General features: G+C 36.6%; 1 protein-coding gene across 2 annotated transcripts; it reads left to right on the top strand.

Annotated features, from left to right (window-relative positions):
- Positions 1 to 135: 135 nt before the first annotated feature.
- Positions 136 to 20733, top strand: LOC141900339 (syntaxin-like). Of its 2 annotated transcripts, none has more exons than XM_074787185.1 (10): positions 136 to 323; positions 1707 to 1790; positions 1883 to 1982; positions 8190 to 8264; positions 8379 to 8452; positions 10816 to 10924; positions 12538 to 12611; positions 13012 to 13149; positions 13376 to 13486; positions 17786 to 20733. In XM_074787185.1, exons 1-10 carry the CDS (start codon positions 291 to 293, stop codon positions 17864 to 17866), a joined length of 879 nt encoding a protein of 292 aa, XP_074643286.1. In that variant the 5' UTR covers positions 136 to 290; the 3' UTR covers positions 17867 to 20733. The 2 variants fall into 2 exon arrangements, with proteins under 2 accessions (XP_074643286.1, XP_074643285.1); XM_074787184.1 differs by lacking the exon at positions 17786 to 20733 and adding an exon at positions 15933 to 17764.
- The last annotated feature ends 962 nt before the right edge of the window (positions 20734 to 21695 follow it).

Here is a 21695-nt window from a genome sequence, read left to right as displayed (position 1 = left end):
TTTACGTTTAAAATTATGTTTCGAATAAATCGCGATTTTTTTTTTAATTAATGAAAATTTCGCCAGTGCGGAGTTAAGCGGATCTGACGTCATGAACAAGGAAGTGAAAATCGGAGAGAAATCGCCACTGCGCATGCGTCGAGCAGAGAATCTTCACACTGGAAATTATTAAAATTTATCGATTTTATACGGTTTTTTAACTAATTACGAGCTTCTATGACTTAAATTACCGGGACAAGTTCTTCCCTTACATCCAGTGAACACGGATTAGGAGTGTTTATGCTGGGAAGATGACCAAGGATAGATTGGCAGCCCTTAAAGCGGTAGGTTTACACTCTGTGATAAAATGTCTGTGTACTCGGAAAGTAGGAATACCGAATAGGATTGTCAAATGACTGACTGACTGACAGTCAGTACATTTACGTCTTGTGTCTCTAGTGTGGGGTGATGTCGAATGTGTTGAACCGTTGTAAGAATCAATGTTGATGTTTATATGAATTTTGAATAAATATGTGTAGATTCTAACTAAAAAAGAAATTCTGGGCGTCTAATAATAATTGTTGAGATTTGATGTGTGTCCTGTGTGTGATTGCTCAGTCTGACCGACTACTGCCTGTGTGTAGCATCAGTAGCTAATAATCAGTGACAGTGGAGGATGAGTCTTGCACGGATTCTGGTTGATGGAAATTTTTCCATTAAAGCAATTCAAAGTATTTAGTGCTAGATTATAAGGGACTAGTAGGAGCTGCTGAAAGAGTATGCAGAAACTGTCGATAACTGTTATTTGTATGTAGCCCTGTAGTATGAATCACTCTGTTTAGTCGATACCTAGTTTCATAGTTCTTGGTAAAAGATGAAGTGATTTGATCATTTTTGACATTCTATAATCCTTAAGTAGTTATTCCATTTTAGGCCTGATATTCTTGTGGTTTGTAACGTATAATTAATGTCTCTCTTCATTTCACGCTGAAAAGCCATTTGATTTTTCGGGGCATTCTGGTGATATAATTTTTTAGTATCAAATCTGCTCAACCAACTGGCATTCTTCTAAATAGGATTAATCATAAATCAAGGCTTTGTTTTTTATTTTGCTGCACAAACTCTACAGCTGTGTTTAGACCATTAGGGTTGTAGATAAAAAGAACACGACGATTTGATAAGGATTATGATAGGCTAATGTCTTATAGTTGAGGAAAGAAACCATTTCTTCAGAAAGTCTTGTTAATCTGAATGTCAGCTGTTGTTTCGTTTGCCATGTAGGCCTATTTGACTTTTGCTATGAAACTTATGCCTAGAATTGGTAGCAACTATTCTCAACAGATCCAGTCGTCATTCACATGCCTAATGATTATCGGCCTTAAATGACAAGCATCCCTTCCAATCCAGGGGATTAATGATTGGTAATCTACCTTAAGATGAGAAAATTGTTCATTCAGATAATTTCCTTCTTAACTCTAGATTTTTCACCTCAACTAGGGGCTTGAGTTTTCTATTAGCGAGTAGCATGTAGGTTTCTTAGGTAGGGCCTATCACATTTGAGTGACGGTGGCTTTGACTTCTCATTTTTGTTTCTCTGATGGTTTAGTTGAAATATCAAAAACAAAAATATCGTTAAACATCGTCAATTGCGGGTTCACTTATCAGCCCTGTTCCTATCTGTAATTTTGTTACGCTAGTTTTTCGAAAGTTTTTCTCGTCTGTTTCAGGCTCAGAGCGATGATGATGATGTACCTGACGATGTGGCTGTCAATATGGACAGCGGGGGATTTATGGAAGAATTCTTTGAGCAGGTAATAAATGTAGTAAAAAACGACTGAAAATATGAATAGATTTTTTTTTTAATCGAATCATCGAAATTTCTATCGCGGATGTTTGTATTCAGGTGGAAGAGATACGCGGGATGATCGATAAAATATCGGCGAATGTGGACGAAGTTAAAAAGAAACATAGTGCAATATTGTCAGCCCCTCAAAGCGATGATAGTAAGTAGAAACTCACTTAGGTTTTCAGCATTTATTCAACTATGAAAGGAAGGTTTTTATTTGGCTGATTAGGTAATGGTAAGCACCTGTCTGGAAATTTCGTTACTATATCTATTTCGCTTTGAATTCGCTTGCAAGCTATCCTTGAAAGCCGATTTCAACGGTCCGGTATTCGGTACAAGCACTTAGCTCTCTTACTACGGTCCTAGTTATCAGATATCACCTTCTATCACTATTCGCTATTGCTCCCATATAAAGCTCAAACAAATTGAGCTTTCATTTGGATTATTCGGTTGATCTGTCGAGGAGAAAGTGAAGTATGGCATTAGATGGCAATTGATTTTTCAGATAATGCTAACGTAGTGTAGGCGTGGACTTCATCTCTCTATAAAGCTGCACATGAAATGGAACTGCTTCACCTTGCTGTGCGGTAGTTATGGTCACTCGCTACTATGCGGCAATAGTGAACCGACTCAAGCCGTTCAATATCTATATATCTATGTATATTGTATGATATTGTGACTTCTCATTTGTCTATTACGGCAATAGCTGTAGTTGTGATAGCTACTGGCCGCGCACAAAACCATTCTCTTTTCAATTATGTATGAATCGTCTGAAGATTAAAGTATCCAGCTTTCGATAGCGATGTAGCTAAGTTGTATAGCGCGCCTCTTCTTGTCGTGAAAATCTACCGAGATTTCTTGAGCTTTCGTTAGATACGAGAACGAAGGTCGTCTCGTCGTTATTTCATCCGCAAAGTGAAAATGTTAATTCGGTAACTTCACGAAAAACGGTTGTATCGAGAATTGCGCCGCTCGGCGAGCGGGTATTGTCTGGCGCCGGTGTGTTTCTTCAACGCGGTACGCGCGCCGCGGCGATACGACACCTCGACGGTTTAAATGAAAATTTAATAGATTCCATCGGAGCCCGCGTTGTGCGTCTCAGCGGATGTTGAAACATTATAACGAGTTCGGAAATCTCGCACCCGATAGTCTGTCACTGTTTACACAGCATATTCGCATCTTAATGCGCCTTTCGTATCCAAGGTTGAGCGTCGCGTTTCGCATCGCGCTTATGTACTTCGCCTAGAAACGGGATTTGATAGGAAATAATTGGATAAGCTGCTAGCCTGGGATTGGCAATGTATTGATCCGTCTAGGAACTGGTGTTTTCATAGAATACACGAAGGTTGCATTGGCTGACTCTACTCTGTCACAATTGATCACAAGATTGTCTCTCTCTCTCTCTTCTCTCTCCCGCTCTCTCTCTCTCTCTCTTCTCTCTATCTGCAGTGTGTATGCGCTATCATATCACCACGGTCTACTGTACATTATTCCCTGATTCGTCGAGTCGTAGCCGGCCTGATATACAAAGGGTCTGTGACGTGCTCGGAATAAAAACCGACCGCATCAACTGCAATTACTCATATCTCAGCGAGCTTTCGACGAGAATTTCGCAACAGCCGCAGAAATCTGAACATACGACCGACCGGTATTCAGAACACTGTCCCCTCAAGTTATATCTGACCAATGAAATCTTATATATATATATACGACATATATATATATTATTATGTTTCATCGTAATTCCGCTACTGACGACGAGGAACAGAAGATTTAGATAGTCCATGATAATATCGATCGGGCGTAGTAGTGTCTGTACTGTTGTCTCGAGATGAACGTTACTTAGTTGATTAAACTGATCTCTCGGGGCATTGCTGAGATGAAAATCACATAGGCCATACAGTAATCACCTGGGCTCTTCTGTCTCCTCTCTCTCCCCCCTCTCTCTCTCAACAGCTTCTCCGTAACAGGTTTTAAAAAGGCGGCCAACCCTGCTGCACTTTCTATTATGAATCCCTCTAGAAATCAATCACCCGTGTTCAAAGATCCGCTGCTACTGTAGTCGATGTCGATGCGCATTCGATGCTTATTCGACTATGAAGCCTTATAAAAATAGTCGGTTTAATGTGAGATCGCGCCAAATAGGATTTATTTTCAAAAGAAGTCCACACCTCGAAACGTTTGTGTTCGGTGTCCACGATCCAATATTTCTCCAAAGAACGAATGCAGCCCCTCTTGCCGAAATATGTGTTTTGCTTGAATATGAATCTGATTCTATTATCATTACTAGCATTTGACTGAACCTTAATTTTATCAACTCACATTCTTGACTAAGTGCGTGTTCTTTCAGTTCTGCAACGCTCGAAAAACATTGATTACTAACGTTTGTAAAACTGTGCGCCCCGGTGTTGCGGTCTTCTCATCGTAAATATTCGACGAGAATCGGAAAATGTCCCTAGAATCCGTCGCGTGAATTTATACTCGAGTATCATCGAACCGCTGGAAGCTTCTAGAATATACGTATCACACGATGAGACGTGGAAAAAATGAAAATATTAATATCACATTGACGTGTCTCATCTTACTTTATACGGTGTATTATTAATGCTTTTTTTCTGCTAATGATGTATCTCGGTTAAGCAGTGATTTTCTGTATGACAGTGACTGTTACGCACTAAGTACTCGCGCAGGCTGTGATCATTAGCTGGCTTACTCACTCTCTCTGTATACGGCTTCGATGAATTCTGAGCACAACAGTAACACTATGTGCTTCAGTAGTTGTTATAAAGCTTTTTTCCGATGATTTTCAGATACGTTGCTCTGATTATGGAGATGCATCCCCGGTTATAGAATCGGCAGGGTCGTATCATGTCCCTTTCAATCTTTTTCAAAGTAATGTAATTTCTCAAAGGTGTTCAGAGATAGAATTGTATCACGCCATCAAGTATACGTCAACCAATCATCCCAAAAAGTAGGCCACGTATCTGAAATCCGCCTCTCACGCTCGATGGTCTAAGCTAGAAATATTTGATCACATCGACCGTGTCTCGTATCAGTTACAATAACTCGACGCTCGCAATTTTCTACTCTTTCACCGCATCTGAGAACCATTATTAACGATGTACCGACTAACTGACATAAATCGACTGATTTGACATCTAATATTAATGAAAGATTTATTACATTGTCTCAAACTGAGTATGTAATATATATATATATATATATATATATCTCGTACATTATATTACTGCTGCTACATCAAAATTGGGTGACCTATTATTACTTATTATGCTAGGGTTCTCATTTCTTACTTATGATGTATTAGATCTGGATGTTCCCGCTTGCTTGCACTGGTTTCATACCTGGAACGGTACTTTATGGATTTTCTTTACAATAGAGTCAGTCCCGGATCTCCTGGTGCCTCGAAATCCGTGTTTTAGCCCCCAAGGGCCATGACAACAATACAGCAGACAGTTACAGTACAGCTTCGTGTAATGATTTACTGGCGGCTAATTCTGTATGGGGAGGGGGGGGAAACTGATAATAATACGTTGCGTCGGTTTAGGTTAATATCGCGTTACAGATGGATTATATTCGAGTAGATGAATCTGTGTTTGTCTGTTTTACCCCAGGAAGTCGAATAAAAATTAATACATCGATCTGAAGCTGAAGATCTTACCGTAAATCGTCTTGTTTCACCCACTAAAAATATGCCCCCGAGGTTCTTGCGAGTTTTGGAGAGGGGGAATTTTTTTCAGGCCCTGGAAAAGCTATGAAATTTTTTTTTCTGGCCATGTAAGAGGTAATCAGAAAATGGCCTCAAAATGAAATTCACCTTCTATTTTGAATTTTAGGCTATAGGCCTATGCCTAAATGTCTTACTACAAATTTAATCACAAAATTTATGAAAAAACACTTCGTCGATGGCAGTTATATTCACTTTGAATCTGCCGGCCTATTCTCGGCTGGCTATCTATAACTTAGGGGTAGAGGTATGAAATGAGGTTACCAGGCAGAACCCTGTACCCCCGCGTCATTACGTCTTCATGTGAGTTCATATTATATATTAATGTCATTTGAATGATTCCACCAGTAAATTCTTGGCATTTCACTGAAGAGCGATGAGCTTATGATTGTCTCATCATATCCGGCTATTGATCACGTCTTAAGTGTCTCTCTCCCCTCCCTCTCTCCCTCTCTCTCCTCTCACTGTATGCCTCTCTTCCTCGTTCTGTTCCTCAAATGCAAATAAAAATCATGTTCCTTGTCTTTATTCGACCCATCAGCTGCTCTCAGTCTCTGCGTCGTATAACTTGAGAATTTCCAAAAATGTGCGCAAATATTGACGGGATTGATTTCATTGAAAACAGTCAATCTGTTAGTTTATCATCCTGATGGAATCGTTATATATATATATATATATAAACACTGATATGATGATATCTCTTTTTGAGTGGATATAAGCGAATTAAAAACTTATTCATTTTAACCAATTGAATAATGAAAACGAAGCTCATTAATGAGTAGCTTCACGATGACAGATCCCCTTCGCTATAAACTCTATATATTTAGTCTAATGATTTTGGATATTGCATACTATCGCCTATCTTCTATGTCGCATCGGCGATATATATTAGTTGTAATTGGTATATTTCATGAGGAAGATTGAAATTTTATGCTGTCAAACATGCAAGTTGCCGACCCTAATGGCATGTACTGTAGGATCACCGCTTTCTGGCCATCAGTCAGTGTGTCTCCTGCGGGGCCATTAAAACCCTGTCGATGTAAGATTGAATTGGGGAACTGTATAAAAATTCCTTCCTGACCCGACCGCGTCCATTTCCCGAATTCAGCCAAAAGTGATACTTGTTTCGTCGCTTTTCTGGACTGGTATGTAGTGGCAGAAGTCGTTATCGGGGTATAGTGGCTGCGTGCACCAGCAGCAGCAGCAGCAGCAGCAGCAGCAGCAGCAGCAGCAGCTAGTGATGATAAAAATCAGCAGCTCGTGTAAGCACTGTAAGGCTAGATATAATCAGCACTACGACGCTCTATCAGTCGAAATTGACAGTGATAGAACGAGAATTGGAATGTAGCCCGCTTATTATTATTGATTAAACATTAAACATGTAGAAACTGAGTGTGTGTTACAACATCTAAGAATCAATCTGTGAAACAAATGAATTCATTAAGTGATGTTCACTGCTGTTACTACTGTCAGTGCGTTCACGGCTAGCCCTAACGGCTGGCTAACTTACCCGGCCAACTGAATCTAATGCTGAGTCTCGACAACGCATGACTGGTTAGCTCGTCAAATGCTTTGGACGGAATGGAAGCAGTTGCTCCTCCAGGTCAGGGCGACCTGGCTACTGAATGATTGTGTGTGTGTTGGCCACCATGACCTGACTGACTGATTGCAGAGTCCCTACGAATTCTTGCTTCGTTGAACGGAAAATGCTGTCACAAACTCCTTTAATACTCTTTCAATTTTGAGAAATAGGCGATCAAACATTTTCGTCTAGTTTGTAGTTGTACAGATGACTAAATACGCCTAAATCAGTATAGTTGGATTCAGTATTACCGATTACGGAATTTGAGATTAGTTGTGTCAAGGATACAAATTTGCTTATAAAAAACCCACTGAATTACCGGTTTACTAAGATAAACACAACCAATTCAGGAGGAGTGTACTGTAATACTGGATATCCCGGAATGACTGATCTGTATTGGTCAGTCAGTATAACAGTTGATCATTTAGGCCTATATGACTGACTATTTATTTGAAATCTGGGACAGTCGGATATTATTATTTCTGCTGTTCGTGCTGTTTGTTTGATGATAATGCTGCTGCTGTTGCTGCTGCTGTATTGGTTTGTCAGACATTTTACTGGCGCCCTCATAATCGTGTTTATTCGTTTAAACAACCCATTTTACGATGATGTGTAATTTATATGATCGTCTGATAATGTATAGTAGCATTTAGCCTTACCCCGCAGACCGTAATAATCCAACGAAGGAAACCATTGTAAAAAATGTTGACGATCTTTCCCGCAATGCCATTTTTTAAATGAAAAAGTTACATCTTCCCTTATTCGTTTCCTGCGTATTATCAATATCTCAAGCAAAATGAAGACAAGAAAACATTGTAGAATTCGCTTAATTTGGGTTTTTGCACCCGGATTTTCACTTAATTCAGATAAAAAAAGGAGTCCATTTATCCAGGAACTACATTGAAATATCATTTATTGAAAATGAACTCCAATTTTGATCCAGTTGAAAATGAACTCAATTTATTTCAGTTGTCCTAATAGCCTATTGTGAAATCTTTTCCTGATATGTTATTTTCAATTTTTTTAATGTGTTGTAGAAATGAAAGGTGAATTAGAAGAATTAATGTCGGATATCAAGAAAACTGCAAACAAAGTGAGGGGCAAATTAAAAGGTAAGGGCAATGCAGTTGTTATTCCTAAACGAATCAGGAAATCATCTGCATATTACCATCTTCATAAAGATCTAGATGATTTGTCCTCATGAATCTATTTCTCTTAAATTTCAGTTATTGAACAGAATATTGAACAAGAAGAACATTCCAACAAATCATCAGCCGATTTGCGAATACGCAAAACACAGGTAAAAAACTGATTCCAAAAAATCATCGAACACATTTCACTCACTTGCCACAGTATCTTTATAATCCTGTATTCAGAAAGTTAACCACGAATGAGATTTATGATTTGTGAATTCTGTAAAACCTGCTAATACTGATTTGATTCACTTGAGTATAGATTACGATTTTGTCAGTCCCAAAAAGTTTGAATTAAGAGGTTTTTATTGTCATATATGAATATGTCTGCGTGAACATAATAACTAGATTTCCTTCGTTTAAAAGGCAATTTAGCTGCTTTTACATAATATAAGGTCAAAGGTTAAGCACTGAAGTTGAACCTGAAGGGCAACTATTAGTAATGATAAGAAAAGTGACAAAATCAATTGCATTTGGTTTGCTTTAGGACATAATTTATTTAGTTATGTCGCAGGTCATAGAGCTGATTGCCTGCAGTTAACTGAAAATTATTTGCAGACGGATGCGATGACCGATTGAAGTCTCGTCGATTGAATGGCTTCGTTCAGCCATGTTGATTCAAAGATTATCATTTATCAAATTTCTACATGTTTTATCATTTTCGTTTCTTCTATGACTGGACTCTTCTGAAAGGAGCTCGCCTGGTCTTACTTCTGCTTCTACGGTCATCCCTCATTGGTTGTGGTCTATTCCAGCCTGTTTTCTATTGGTGTTCACCTTTTTCCTCGATGTTTTTTCAATTTCTATCACGCATTTTTTACGAGTATTTTTTCATTTCAGCGAAAACTTCATTTACATGATTGTCTCTTGTATGTTCTTTTACAGAGCGATTCGAAAATTAACGGCTTCGCCAATTCTGGATTTATTTCAGCAGTTGATGTCACGGCACGGGCGAGTTGATATGAGGTTCATGTCTCAAGGGGGTGGGAAGCTCCAATGAACGATGAATAATCTTAGCAATGGTCGTTCAGCGTGGTGCGGGTGATTGTAATCCTCACCCGACAGTATACAGACCTGATTAGTTGTTTCTATACTCTTTACAAGTTCAACTACTCCTAAAAATATCAAAATACACTTCCGGTAAAACCAGAGTAATTTCCAGTTCATTTTCAAATTAACTACGGTACTATTTTCTACGTCAAATTACTCTCATTTTGGGTGAAAGCTTCTACATTAGACAGAAATATAAGGTAGTCTGGTCTGTGTATAGGGTTCCAAAACCTGCATCCACAGTTCTGAGTTAAAATCCTTGGGCAGATTGGATCTATTGAAAATCAACTTATTAAGATCTAGCGGAGCGAGTCAAACTTAATTGAGACAATAGCTGATAGCACGGATCAGGCTTGAGTCAAATGTGCAGGATGCCAGCCCTTGAGGAATTAACTTCAACCCATAATTTGTTGTCGTTGATTGTATTTTCAGCGTACCACGGTCACCATATATATCTGTTTCAGACTGTTGTAAGCACCGCTTCTCAATCCACACGATTCATTCCAGAAAAACAATTCTGTACGATAATATTCCTTGATCTAACAAGCAATATCCTTCCCTACCCCACCCGAAACCTTTGTAGCATGCCACAACCCGAAAATTGTGAATGAAGATGATTCTTTTGATAAATCCATCCCAATTTTACCACCTTATATAATTGAATCCGTCAAACTTTCAATCAGTAGGAAAACTTTTCTACGCATGCATTCGACAATACCCAAACTGATTGCTTTGACATTTTAAAAGTCTGGGCGAAAAATTTGAAGAAAAAAAAAACGAAAAATCGCATGACAGTTGATGGAATCTTCCTTATATTCCTCGCTCTCCTCAATAATCGTTGAAATTTCTTGCCATTTCTCTACGTATTTTACCTCTTCGTGGTGATCATCATCGGGGATGTGATGATGCGTACAAGGCCGGCGTCTCGTCGGTGTGTGTGGCGATTTTTTTCACGTCATTATTTGTATGTGTGTTCTTTCTAGTATTCGACCATTTCGCGTAAATTCATCGAGGTGATGAACGATTACAACAAAGCACAAATAGACTACCGCGAACGCTGCAAAACACGCATTAAGCGTCAAATGGAGATCAGTAAGACCCTTTTCAATAAACATAGCGTCTTTTTTCTCCTTCTTCTACTCGTCATTATTATTATTATTATCATTATTATTATATTTTATTATATTATTATCTTCTTTTTTTTTGGTATACGTTTTCTTTGCAATCGTCCGTCCTAGCCATCTCTGTACGTCTCTCTCGACGAACTGATCTATACGTGTGTACTACCGCGCGGGCGCGCGCACGCGTGTGTCACCGGGTCCGACCGTTTCGCCCGTGCCCGTCGTGCGCGTGCGATATATACGTATCGTTTTTTCGTCGTGTTTCTTTCGTTCTACATCTTTTCGTTTCATTTTTATAGCACGCCACATTATCACGTAAATTTGTTGAAGTAATGAACGATTACAACGCATGTCAGATAGACTACCGCGATCGATGCAAAGGACGAATCCAGCGACAATTGGCGATCAGTAAGATATGATAGTTTGTTTTCTTCTGTGTAGTTGACATCCCATCATCGTCATCATCATCATCATCATTGCCCCCCCGTAAAACTCTACAGGTTTACAGGTTAACCCCCCACCCCCCACTCCCTCGTCTAAGCCCTGCACTTGCACCTATCCACCACTTAATTAATGTACTAACCACTGGATGCTTATATTCACATGCTTTATTGCATGCGGTTACTTGTGAATGTTTATATATATATAAATAGGTAAGAAATTTATTAATTAGTGAATAGCTTATAGTCACAGTTAACTAATCAATAATGATTATTTAGTTTCGATTGTTTACATTTACATCGTAATTATTATTAAGATTTATATTATGAATTTTATTGATTTTGTATTTGTTACTTTGATTTTGTAGATAGACTTGTTTATGCATAGAGCGTAGATTCTAGGCCTTAAATGACAATCAATTGTGAGGCTAGATGGATGTAATTAATCAACGTACAATCTTAAAAATCACGAGTCAAGAATATTGTGTTCGTGTTTCAAACGTGTTCGGGATCAACTTTCATACCTCGCGGCGTGAACCTTTAATCCGTATTAGTTTGAAAGACGTTTATTTCAATCCGATGCGAAAAGCACTGATATTCTTGACGCGGAGAATGTCGATTAATATACGAAATCGAATGTTATGAATGACTGCCTATTAGTGATAAATTCTAGTTAAAGCAGAGTATGTCCATGTCTTGGATGGTTAGGATTATCTAATGACTTTTCAGTTAAACGAATATTTAGTTTTAATTTCAATTGCGAAAAAATTGATAATACAGATTTAGCTAGTATGTAGGATGTATAGGTAATGATAGGAAATTAGTGATTAGAAATAAAGGAAATTAGTGCTTGATTCGTGCGCTGTTGTTAGCGAGAAATAAAAGGTGGTGGCTTTTCCCGAGAGCACTTTAGACGCCTGCTTCAACACAAAACCTGTGTCCATGGTGTATTTGTAATGCATTTTGAAATATAAGACTTCAATTGTTGAGCATGGTCCCATCTTCAAATCTTCCCCTTCTTCTATGTTTTTTATCATCCACCCCTTGAAAAAGATTTTTTACCACTAAAATGTGCATGTTTTCTATCCGAGAATATATTTTTGGAATTGAGGAGTCCATGTAATTCGAACGGAATTTTACATATACAGAGCATGGATATATTCTGCTGCTAACTACGAATGATCCAAGTCTTTCAAACCAACGTAACCCACTGTGTCTCAGGCATGAATTGTACTTGTGATATACACATATCAGTGTATTCTGGTTTGCGGAAAAGGCATTTATCCATAAAAATTGTATTTTTGATATAAGGCAATGTTGTACAAATGTCAATGTTGAAAGATGTTAATAATCACCTTGAAATTGATAAGATTATATAAGAAAATTGTTCAGTCTGTTAGTAATTACTTAGAATATCTTCTTTATCTAAATGAAAATGAAATGGAATTAGAATGTTTGAAATGACGCTGTCTAGTCAGTTGCCGTATCATTTTTGGCCATAGCTAAGAGCTGAAGACCCAACAGTTCTGAAGGGGTCTATAGTATGAAATTAATGTGTTATCATCAACTTGTCTTTTCTAGCTGGTAAAACGACGACGAATGAAGAGTTGGAAGATATGTTAGAGTCCGGAAATCCTGCTATATTTACTCAAGGGGTACGTTTATTCCACTGCACATGAATTAACATCGATGTACATGTACAAATGTGATGTACTTGTGCAGTAAAACCTCCCTTAGTGAACACCTCTTGTCAGAGTGAACATCTCCCATAATGAACACTTTTTTCTAGAGACCAACCTAAATTTTCTAGTTGGTTTACTAGCGATTTGTACCTTTTCTACAGTGAATACCTCTCTGCCGTGAACGTTTTGCCCTCAACCAAGTATTCACTGCACAGAGGTTTTACTGTACATAAACATATTCAATTAATGATTCTGTCTTCACGGTTAGCAACGTAAAAAACGGATGTTCCATACATGCACTTTTACTTGCTTGTATGTACATGTATGCCATATATATGATGTATATACATGTATATAAATTCTCCTTTTTTAGATCATCACTGAGACGCAAGAAGCAAAACAGTCATTAGCCATTATAGAAGCTCGCCATGCGGATATTATGAAATTAGAGAAAAGTATCAAAGAACTTCACGATATGTTCATGGACATGGCGATGCTTGTAGAAAGTCAAGTATGTTGAAGATGATTAGATGTAAAATGGTTGCACCATCTGAATTCATTAGTGAAATCATGATCACGTCTATTTTGAATTTAATTTTGAGAAATTTAAGAAATGGGTCGAATAACTATGATTCGATACAAATAAAGTTGACCTTACCTTTGTAGTTTGATGCTTTATTTTCATCGCGATGGTACAGTGTATGTGGTCTTGAATTTTTGCGTTTTTTTTTTTTAAGGGAGAGATGATAGATCGTATAGAATATAACGTGGAACAATCTGTAGATTATATAGAAACTGCCAAAATGGACACGAAGAAAGCGGTAAAATACCAGAGTAAAGCTAGAAGGGTAAGTGTTATACAGTTCTTCCACATGCAAACTTATACATTGTGTGAATACTTTGCGCATATTCTTAAACCACTCTAATCAACCTATGGCAGGGTGGCCAATTACCTGGAAAACCTGGAATACCTATGGAATCAGAAAAATCTAGAAAAAATCAGGGAAAACTCTTTGACAAATTTTACCAAAAAACCTGGAAAGATCTGTGAATTTGGGTAATGCTATTGACCACATAATTCTTTATCAGTACGTGATTCAATAAAAAATGAATGAATTGTAACATTTCAAGCCTAGAAATTTCTCTGATTCACTCGGGGAATTGTGTGTAATCACATGGAAAAATCAGGGAAAACTCGGGGGATTTATAAATGGGTGGAAAGTGGCCACCTTGTATAGGTTGTCAACCCTGGGCTTAAATCAGTAGCATATAGAAAACACAACCCTGTTTTGTTTATTTGGAAGGTTTTGAATAGTTTTTGAGTGAAGTATTCACAACGGTTACTCAGTTTGCGCTAGGTATAAAAATCATATTTATCGTACTTTAAATATTATTATCTGATTGTCTGTAGATTATTGCAACATCATCGCTGAAATATGCTGCGTCGTTGTCGTCGATGTTGTAGTTGTCTGGTTACGTTACTGACTGGGTGTGATCCTTTTTCGGCATATTATTATTAAACGCGTACAAATAAATCCATAAGTTCTCATTTTACAGTCGCTCAAAAACATATAAGCTGGCGTCTGTTGAGTAAATCATTGATTTACCGTCGGATCACTTCAAAAAGTCGACGACGCCGACTGGAGCATTTTTTTGCGATGTTGTTCGCTTTTTTCATGTTGTGTCGTTCGATCAAGAGGAAACTTTTTTCGCGATCGTATTTTTATTTCTCGATTGCTTCCGAAATGAAATATTCTTCTCGCTATGATTTTCGTATCATGGAAATTGAATCTTGTCACTTAAATCATTGTTCGATGTTCGGGTTTACACAAACTTGTCGAACGGACGAAAAAACAGTTTTCATTCTTCTACATAAATACGTGTGAATCGCAATACCTGTGTAAACTTGGCATAATCATCATTTTAAATGATTTCGATGAAATAATCATTTGTTTCAGGCATTTTATATGTAAATCTATAAATCAGATGATTTTGTGTATATATATATATATGTTGTCTAATTACGCGAGCTATTAATCTGTGGTTTACTGATGATTTTTCTCTGAAATCTGACGGTTTGAAACAAATGAAAGAAACTGTGGCAATGCACATATTCCCTTTTAACAACATAGCACATCTCCCTTAATGAGCAGTAGACAATATAAGAAATGAAAATTTGCGAGATTGATATATTTTGGGTACTGTTTGTTCTTCTTTCTTGCACTTTGGATCTTAAGGATGAATATTCAAGTGTCTGCTGCTCTTTAATAATTACTAGCATAGAATAAAAAGAGAATGAAACCTCCTTCATCAGTAAGAGAAGCTGGGCTGGTATTGTGAACAAAATTAACAGTAGTCTAATTGATATAATGGCAGATGGAGGGACGGTAGCATTAATGACAAATAAATCAATAAGCGTTACCCGGTATATGTTTCAGTATTCCGTTGACAACTTAGCTATCTGATATCATATCTGTGTTGAATCAGCACACGTACACAGATATCAAACCATCGATAGAAAATGTCAAAAGAATACCTACGATACACCTCTTACGCCGGCCATAGATTTCTATACATTTGTATATGCTCTGGTGAAGGAGACATTGTTACTGATGATGGCAGTGGTGGTGATGGTGGTTTGAAACTAGTTCTATCATCAGACTTATTTATTTTATACCACTATTTGCCAGTTTATAGATATTCTAGCAATTTTCTTCAAAAGGCATTTTTGTTACTGAAACTAACAAGCTATAATTTGCAATGTTTAAAGATAATGCATGACAACATTGTTTTCATCTTTTAAGTTGAGCTTTCCATCTTTCTTTCCTACTTCAGGGTTCCTACAGTCCCTCAAATCCCTCAAACAACCCTATAATTCCAAAATTAAATTTTGGGGGTACCAAAATTCCTCAAATTGTATGTTTTAGCCATTGGCCCCTCAAATACCCCTCAAATTCTGAAAATATGCCTTAGAAAATCTTTTTGATCCCATATTTCTAAAGAACTATTCAAACAACTTTCTAACGAGGTGATAATTCCAATTTCAGGGGTTCAAACGATCCTAGTTCTGCCCTTGTCCAGCAATTTAGAAAGTTCCGAGTTTATCTTAAAATAACCCTAGAATTTTAGGTGATTATACCCTGAGAGTCCCTCGAATGCCCCTCAAATTTGAAGATTGTGGTCCTGTAGGAACCCTGTATTTTTGTTTTTATATGCGCTTGTTTATTATTTCTACACGAAGCACCTCACGTTTCACGTTCACGTCTTGCATTTTTATTTTCATTTTAATTTCAGAAAAAGTTGCTGCTTCTTGGCTTGTGTATTCTTTTGGTTGCTATTGTCGTCATTATCATTATTATAACTAACGTAGATATGTAAAATAACCTTAAATTAAACACGGAAGCCATTGTGCCAGCGGTATCTATTCCTGGCTGAGTTGATGGCACGATCTAACATAACCATCGATGAAACACTCGGTCCGTGTCGCGACGATAAGATAGAAAATCCCGCTTAATGAACGAACGATAAAACCCTGGGCTAAAATGTATTCAACGTTGCGACTATATACTGAAGTATTCGAGTATTCACGGTTCGACAGTTGTGGGTTAGAATTAACTCTGAGTTAAAATCAGTTCATTTTCGATGTTATATCTTAAGAGTCAAATTTAACTCAGAACTGTGACCATTAGGATCGTTGATATCCTAGCTTTACCGAAACATTTCCGACTTTAATTTTTCGTTCTTAGTGTGGGATTTTTTATATTAACAACCCAAAAGTTGAGGTTATCCTCAAAATCATGGTTGATCTGTGCGTTACGTACTAGTGGTTCAAAAAATGTTAGGTGCTAATCCAAAATCTGTTACGCTACATTTAACCTACACTTATTTATACTTAAACATTAACACACATACTTCAGAAATTGGTCACCATATGATAAGGGTCTTTTCAGTAGTTTTTGATGTTTACTGAAAATCTGTTCATTTTTGCTTGATTGAGTAGTGGCTAATTTGGTATTAACAGGAAATGAATTTTTCTTCTGCTGATATCCGTACTAATATCATTAGTCAAAACTATTGTTAAAATGAGATATAATCTGTATATGGTTATTATATATGAATAGCCTAGATTCATTCAACAATTGTTAGTAACTTGTAGCATTGTAATTTGCTCTGATAATTCATGAATAATAGTAAAATTTCATATGAATTTTCGATAATAGGCGTATAAGAATTCTTGACTTCCATTGTTTGGTGGAACGACAAAAAATATCATACCTCCAATATCATACGTAACGCATTAATAAGTATTCAATATTTCGTATACGAGGTACATGTATTATTAAGTATTATTAAAGGAAGGTGATCTATGTATAGCAGCCATACTAATTAATCCCACCCATTACCTTAAATGTGATATAAATCAAATCTACTCACGATCTATCTGAATTCTCGTATCGTCAATAATACAAGTTCTAATCAACTGGCACAAAAGAGCTACAGGGTCTAATCAGTATTATCAGTTTCGCTAAAACTGTATTTTGATTGATCTTGCGCAGATGTTTATTTCGATTACTTAGTCGGAATCTGTGTGACATATAATTATTAACGATATTTATATCACTGATTAATTAACATCAAATATTCAAATATTAAAAAATGCAATCAGTTATTTAGTTAGCGAAGTGATGCTTTTTCTGGTACTGCCTGCTTGTTTGTTCTAACCCTGCACACATTCACGCATGCATGCACCGGTATGTATAATCAGCTCTATACGATTTGCCCAGTTTCTTTCATTTCTCGTCTACCAAAATATCATATAACGTCTGTATTGTATTCTGCGTTATTCGATGAAGTTCAAATTTCGATTCCGATTTTAAAACGTTCTCGGTGATTTTTCGTTACCACTGAAAATTTGATGGATCGAATTCAATGTTCAGGCACTATGTATATGCACAGTCATTTAGTTTCCGGTCGCAAACATTTTCATTTCGCGCCAAACTTGTGATTTTTCGTCGCTTTTTCTATAATCATTTGAGATGATTTTCAATTCTGATTTCATTGATTCGAGATCGCTCGTACACATTATGATGCACCCACTGTAGATAATTCTCTAGATTAGTTTTCTTTGTTTTCTTGTTTATTTGCAGAAGAAGATCATCATTATTGTGTGTATTATAGTGGCTTTAGCGATTATAGCCATCATTATAGCCGTTACGGTTCCTAAATAATAATGAATGAAAAGAGCGAAGTTTTCTTAAGCTTTAAAAAACGATTCCGACTCAGGGGAGCTTGAAAAATGTAGTCCAGGGCATGTGAACGTGTAACAGCCGAAAGCTCTATTCGGCTCATGAGTTAGTAACTGGGACTACTGGGAACAGTGAAAGATATTCATGCATGTGGCCACAATCTCGTCGCCGGAGTGAGATTTGAAAATATTAATAGCGCAAAGCTACGAATAACTTAACCTCCTATTTGAAAAATGATAATTGATTATCAACCTAAAAAAAAATCAAATTATGAAAATATGCTTTTAATTTATTTCAAAGCTTTCGTCGCAATGATTCAATAACGTCGATATACGCGATTGTCGTATCAAGGTCGACGAAGGTCATCGATTGTGTCCTTCGTTTCGTTTGATACGTGCAGGAACGTACACGCTGCTTATGCGTATTGATTTCATAAAATACTCGCTATTTCTGATCTGAAATGATTTCTGTGCCATTGATTGATGTTTCGAGATGCAACTGATTTTTTTAAAAACCCGATCGGAAATAGAAAGTATTCTTAATGTTTGAAAATCTATTTTTTTTTTGTGTATGCCTACCACTTGTTCGTCAGCCATCATGTTGCATATTATTTAAATAATTGATTTTAAATATGATATTGTTTGATTTTTTGTAAATTTTTGTAAATATTTTAGTTGGTGCTTTAATTGATTCCATATTTGTAATGTTTGTTATATTCTGGTTGAAAAGACCAAAGTTTGATCAATGTAGGTATCAATCTGCAGTATTTTTGATATAATTGTCCTATGTCTGGCATTTGTGATGTATTTGTTGGTAAGTTCTTTGCCAATCAAAAAAAAAAAATCCTCTGATAAAGTCCTAAAAGCCTGTAAATCAAAAATTGTAAAAATGGCGGAAAATTGTCAAGGGTTGGTCCAACTTGCGGATTGATACCTGCATGAGAATGTATGCATTGGTCACCTTTGCAATTTAACTTGAGTTTAAGTTTCTGAATTCATGGGAACTAGACATCTTTTTGTATAAAGTTCCTTTCCCAATGCGGGGGGGATGGCCTACGTACACTGTTATATAGGTCTTTGAAAAGGTTGTTGAATTGTTAACTATGAAATATACGAAATGGTCACAGATATAACACAAGGGAGAACAAATTGTACAATCATTAGATCTATTCTAGAAATTTCATTTATCAATGAAATTTAAAGCTCATTTAGTGAGTCACACATGTTTCAAATCTTCTTATAACGAAACAAATGTGGATAACTATAATAGAAGCGATAGTTTATATTGGAGAATGTTTAATATATATTTCAATAAAGCAATCCATCTCGTTAATGTCAGACTTCGTTGATAATGGAGATTATAAATTGTTGAAGTTATTGCGCGTGCTGCTTCTTGTTTTGTGCTAATCATTTGCTTGGATTATCGAAAAATATTGTCTCATTTTGTCTTATCTCCTAAGAATCGAACTGCAGTCGTTCGGAACTTCTACTCCTGTGGTGAAGAATTCAATATTAACATTTACCCAGCTCTCTACTAACCTAAGTGTCTGTCATATTTATCCTAAAATATACTGTTATTACATCTTTGATAAAGGTGTGGTGGACTCAATGCACCCTAGTTGGGTGTGACATTACATACAATGATTGATATCCAAATCTTGATTTTTGAGTCACGAGAATTTGAACTGTATTGTTGGTGAATAAGGTTTTTGAAAGTTATTTCTTACACTTTTACTTGATTTTATTTTAGTTTATCACATTTTTGAAATTCATAATATGCCATGAATTGTAAATATATGAAGGAAGCTGGAAGTTCGTACTGATTTGGATGATTCACTTATAAATACCATGCAAATACCAGATGTTACATAATAGTAGCGATCATAAATGCATTGACCTCATATTACGGTAATTCAAACTGTCCACTGGACAACTGGTCAAATATGAATCTAGGAATATCAATCCATTCGCCAATTTCATGATTGAAATATTTCTGGCTGAGAATTATGACAACTAAATCTTGTTGATCATCAATCGTTTAACTCGGTAAGTTACTATGTGTGATACTCATTATTGATGAGTTGATGATCCGTGAATTTAGTTTGAATTGCAACGGCCAGATTTTAGTTGTTAAGGGTTGATTTTTTGTATACCGTTTCGAGTTATGGATTTGATATTTTGAACACTGCCTACACCTAACTAATGAGTGCGATAATTTCAATCTAAGGATAGATTCTTTTAATAGTATTTGTTTAAAGGGCGGATGAAGAAGTCGACCTACGAGTCTCCGTAGGGCGTGACTGATTGATAAGATTCCACTGCTCACGCATTCGGTTAATCAATTCTCGTTTCAATGTCAAAAGATTTCCCCCGAAATGAATTCCGCAAATACTTGTTAGACTAATATACCTTCACTTGACTGCCACGTTTTATAATAGTTGCCTTTTACTTGTTGAATCAATAATTTATAGAAATACAATATATAATGTTAGCCTGCGGGCTCGTATTAAGCGGAGGTGGTGGGTTGCTTTATGCCGTATCTATTCGACGGACGACATTTTATCATCTAAATCTAGGTGAAATTCAAGACGATTGTGTATAGTACTTTCGGGCATTGATGAAATTCTGCATATATCGGTGGTAATTTCGAGAAATAGAAATGAATTATTAGAACGTCTCTCTCGATGCTGAACACGATGATGAATTTGTGTCTATTTTTGTGTCTGTGTTTTACGTGATATTGAACAATCAGTGACAAGATTTGATGACGATTTTTGAATGAAATTTCACAGATGTTGTATATAAATGTATATTTACTAATATTATAGTTATTATTATTACTGCAGAAATTAAAACATGTCTTTATGTTCTGTTAGATTTTTAGTTTGTCTTCCTTTTTTCGTTGTCGTTAGTTGTGTTTTTCACTGTGTGGATGTTGTCTGTTTTCACCATTTCTTGAGACAAAACTAAGACTGAAACCGACACGTATTTCACCTTGACAAACTGCCAAATGTTCCTTAGTGATACGGTGCCTACGCAACAATGATAAAAAAGTACTTCCATTACGGATTTTGATCTAGCTTACCATATTAAGTCGCCTTCGTCAGTCTTGGCTCAGATTTTGTCAATTACTAGAATCTATAAACACAGTACTGAGAATTGAACTTTGACTCTGGAACAGGATTTTCATTCTACTGAAATTCCGCTGCTTTTTTAACGAGACCTCAGAATTTAGAAAAATTAATTGGTAATCGATGGGATGCTTGATGAGCGATCGCTTCGTAGAGATAGACCTGCAATCGGAATTCATCGCCGTGAGTTAAATCGAATTTCCTGGAATCTATAATCTATATTGTAAAACCCTTGAATTTCCTGGAGTTGTATTGTAAATGAGTGCATAAAGAGGACGATCTATGAGGATTGAGAGACAAATGAACACAATGCTGATTTATTACAGAATTTTCAGGTATAAGTAGAATACGCATGAATCGTACGTACGTATAGAAATGTTTTATTCGGCACTATCTGTTGTATCGAAAAGATTAGTCTTTTTGAAATTTTAGAATCTACATATATTTTAATGTATACATTAATTCTATCGTCAACGTTTCATCCCTTATTTTCTTCTTCAGTTGAAGAAAGCGATCGCAATCATTGATACGGGTTTTCGTTTTTCTATTTTTTGCAGAAGAAGATCATGATCATGATATGTATCGCGGTACTTATAATAGTATTGTGTGGAGTGTTAGGGGGTGTACTTGGATGAATTTCTGCAACAACAGTTAGTGTGTGTCGTCATCAGTTACGTGCTG

This window comes from Tubulanus polymorphus, chromosome 2 (genome assembly GCF_964204645.1).
Source record: "Tubulanus polymorphus chromosome 2, tnTubPoly1.2, whole genome shotgun sequence".
In the NCBI taxonomy this organism is placed as follows: Eukaryota; Metazoa; Nemertea; class Palaeonemertea; order Tubulaniformes; family Tubulanidae; genus Tubulanus; species Tubulanus polymorphus.
This window is presented reverse-complemented; position numbering and strand designations above follow the sequence as displayed.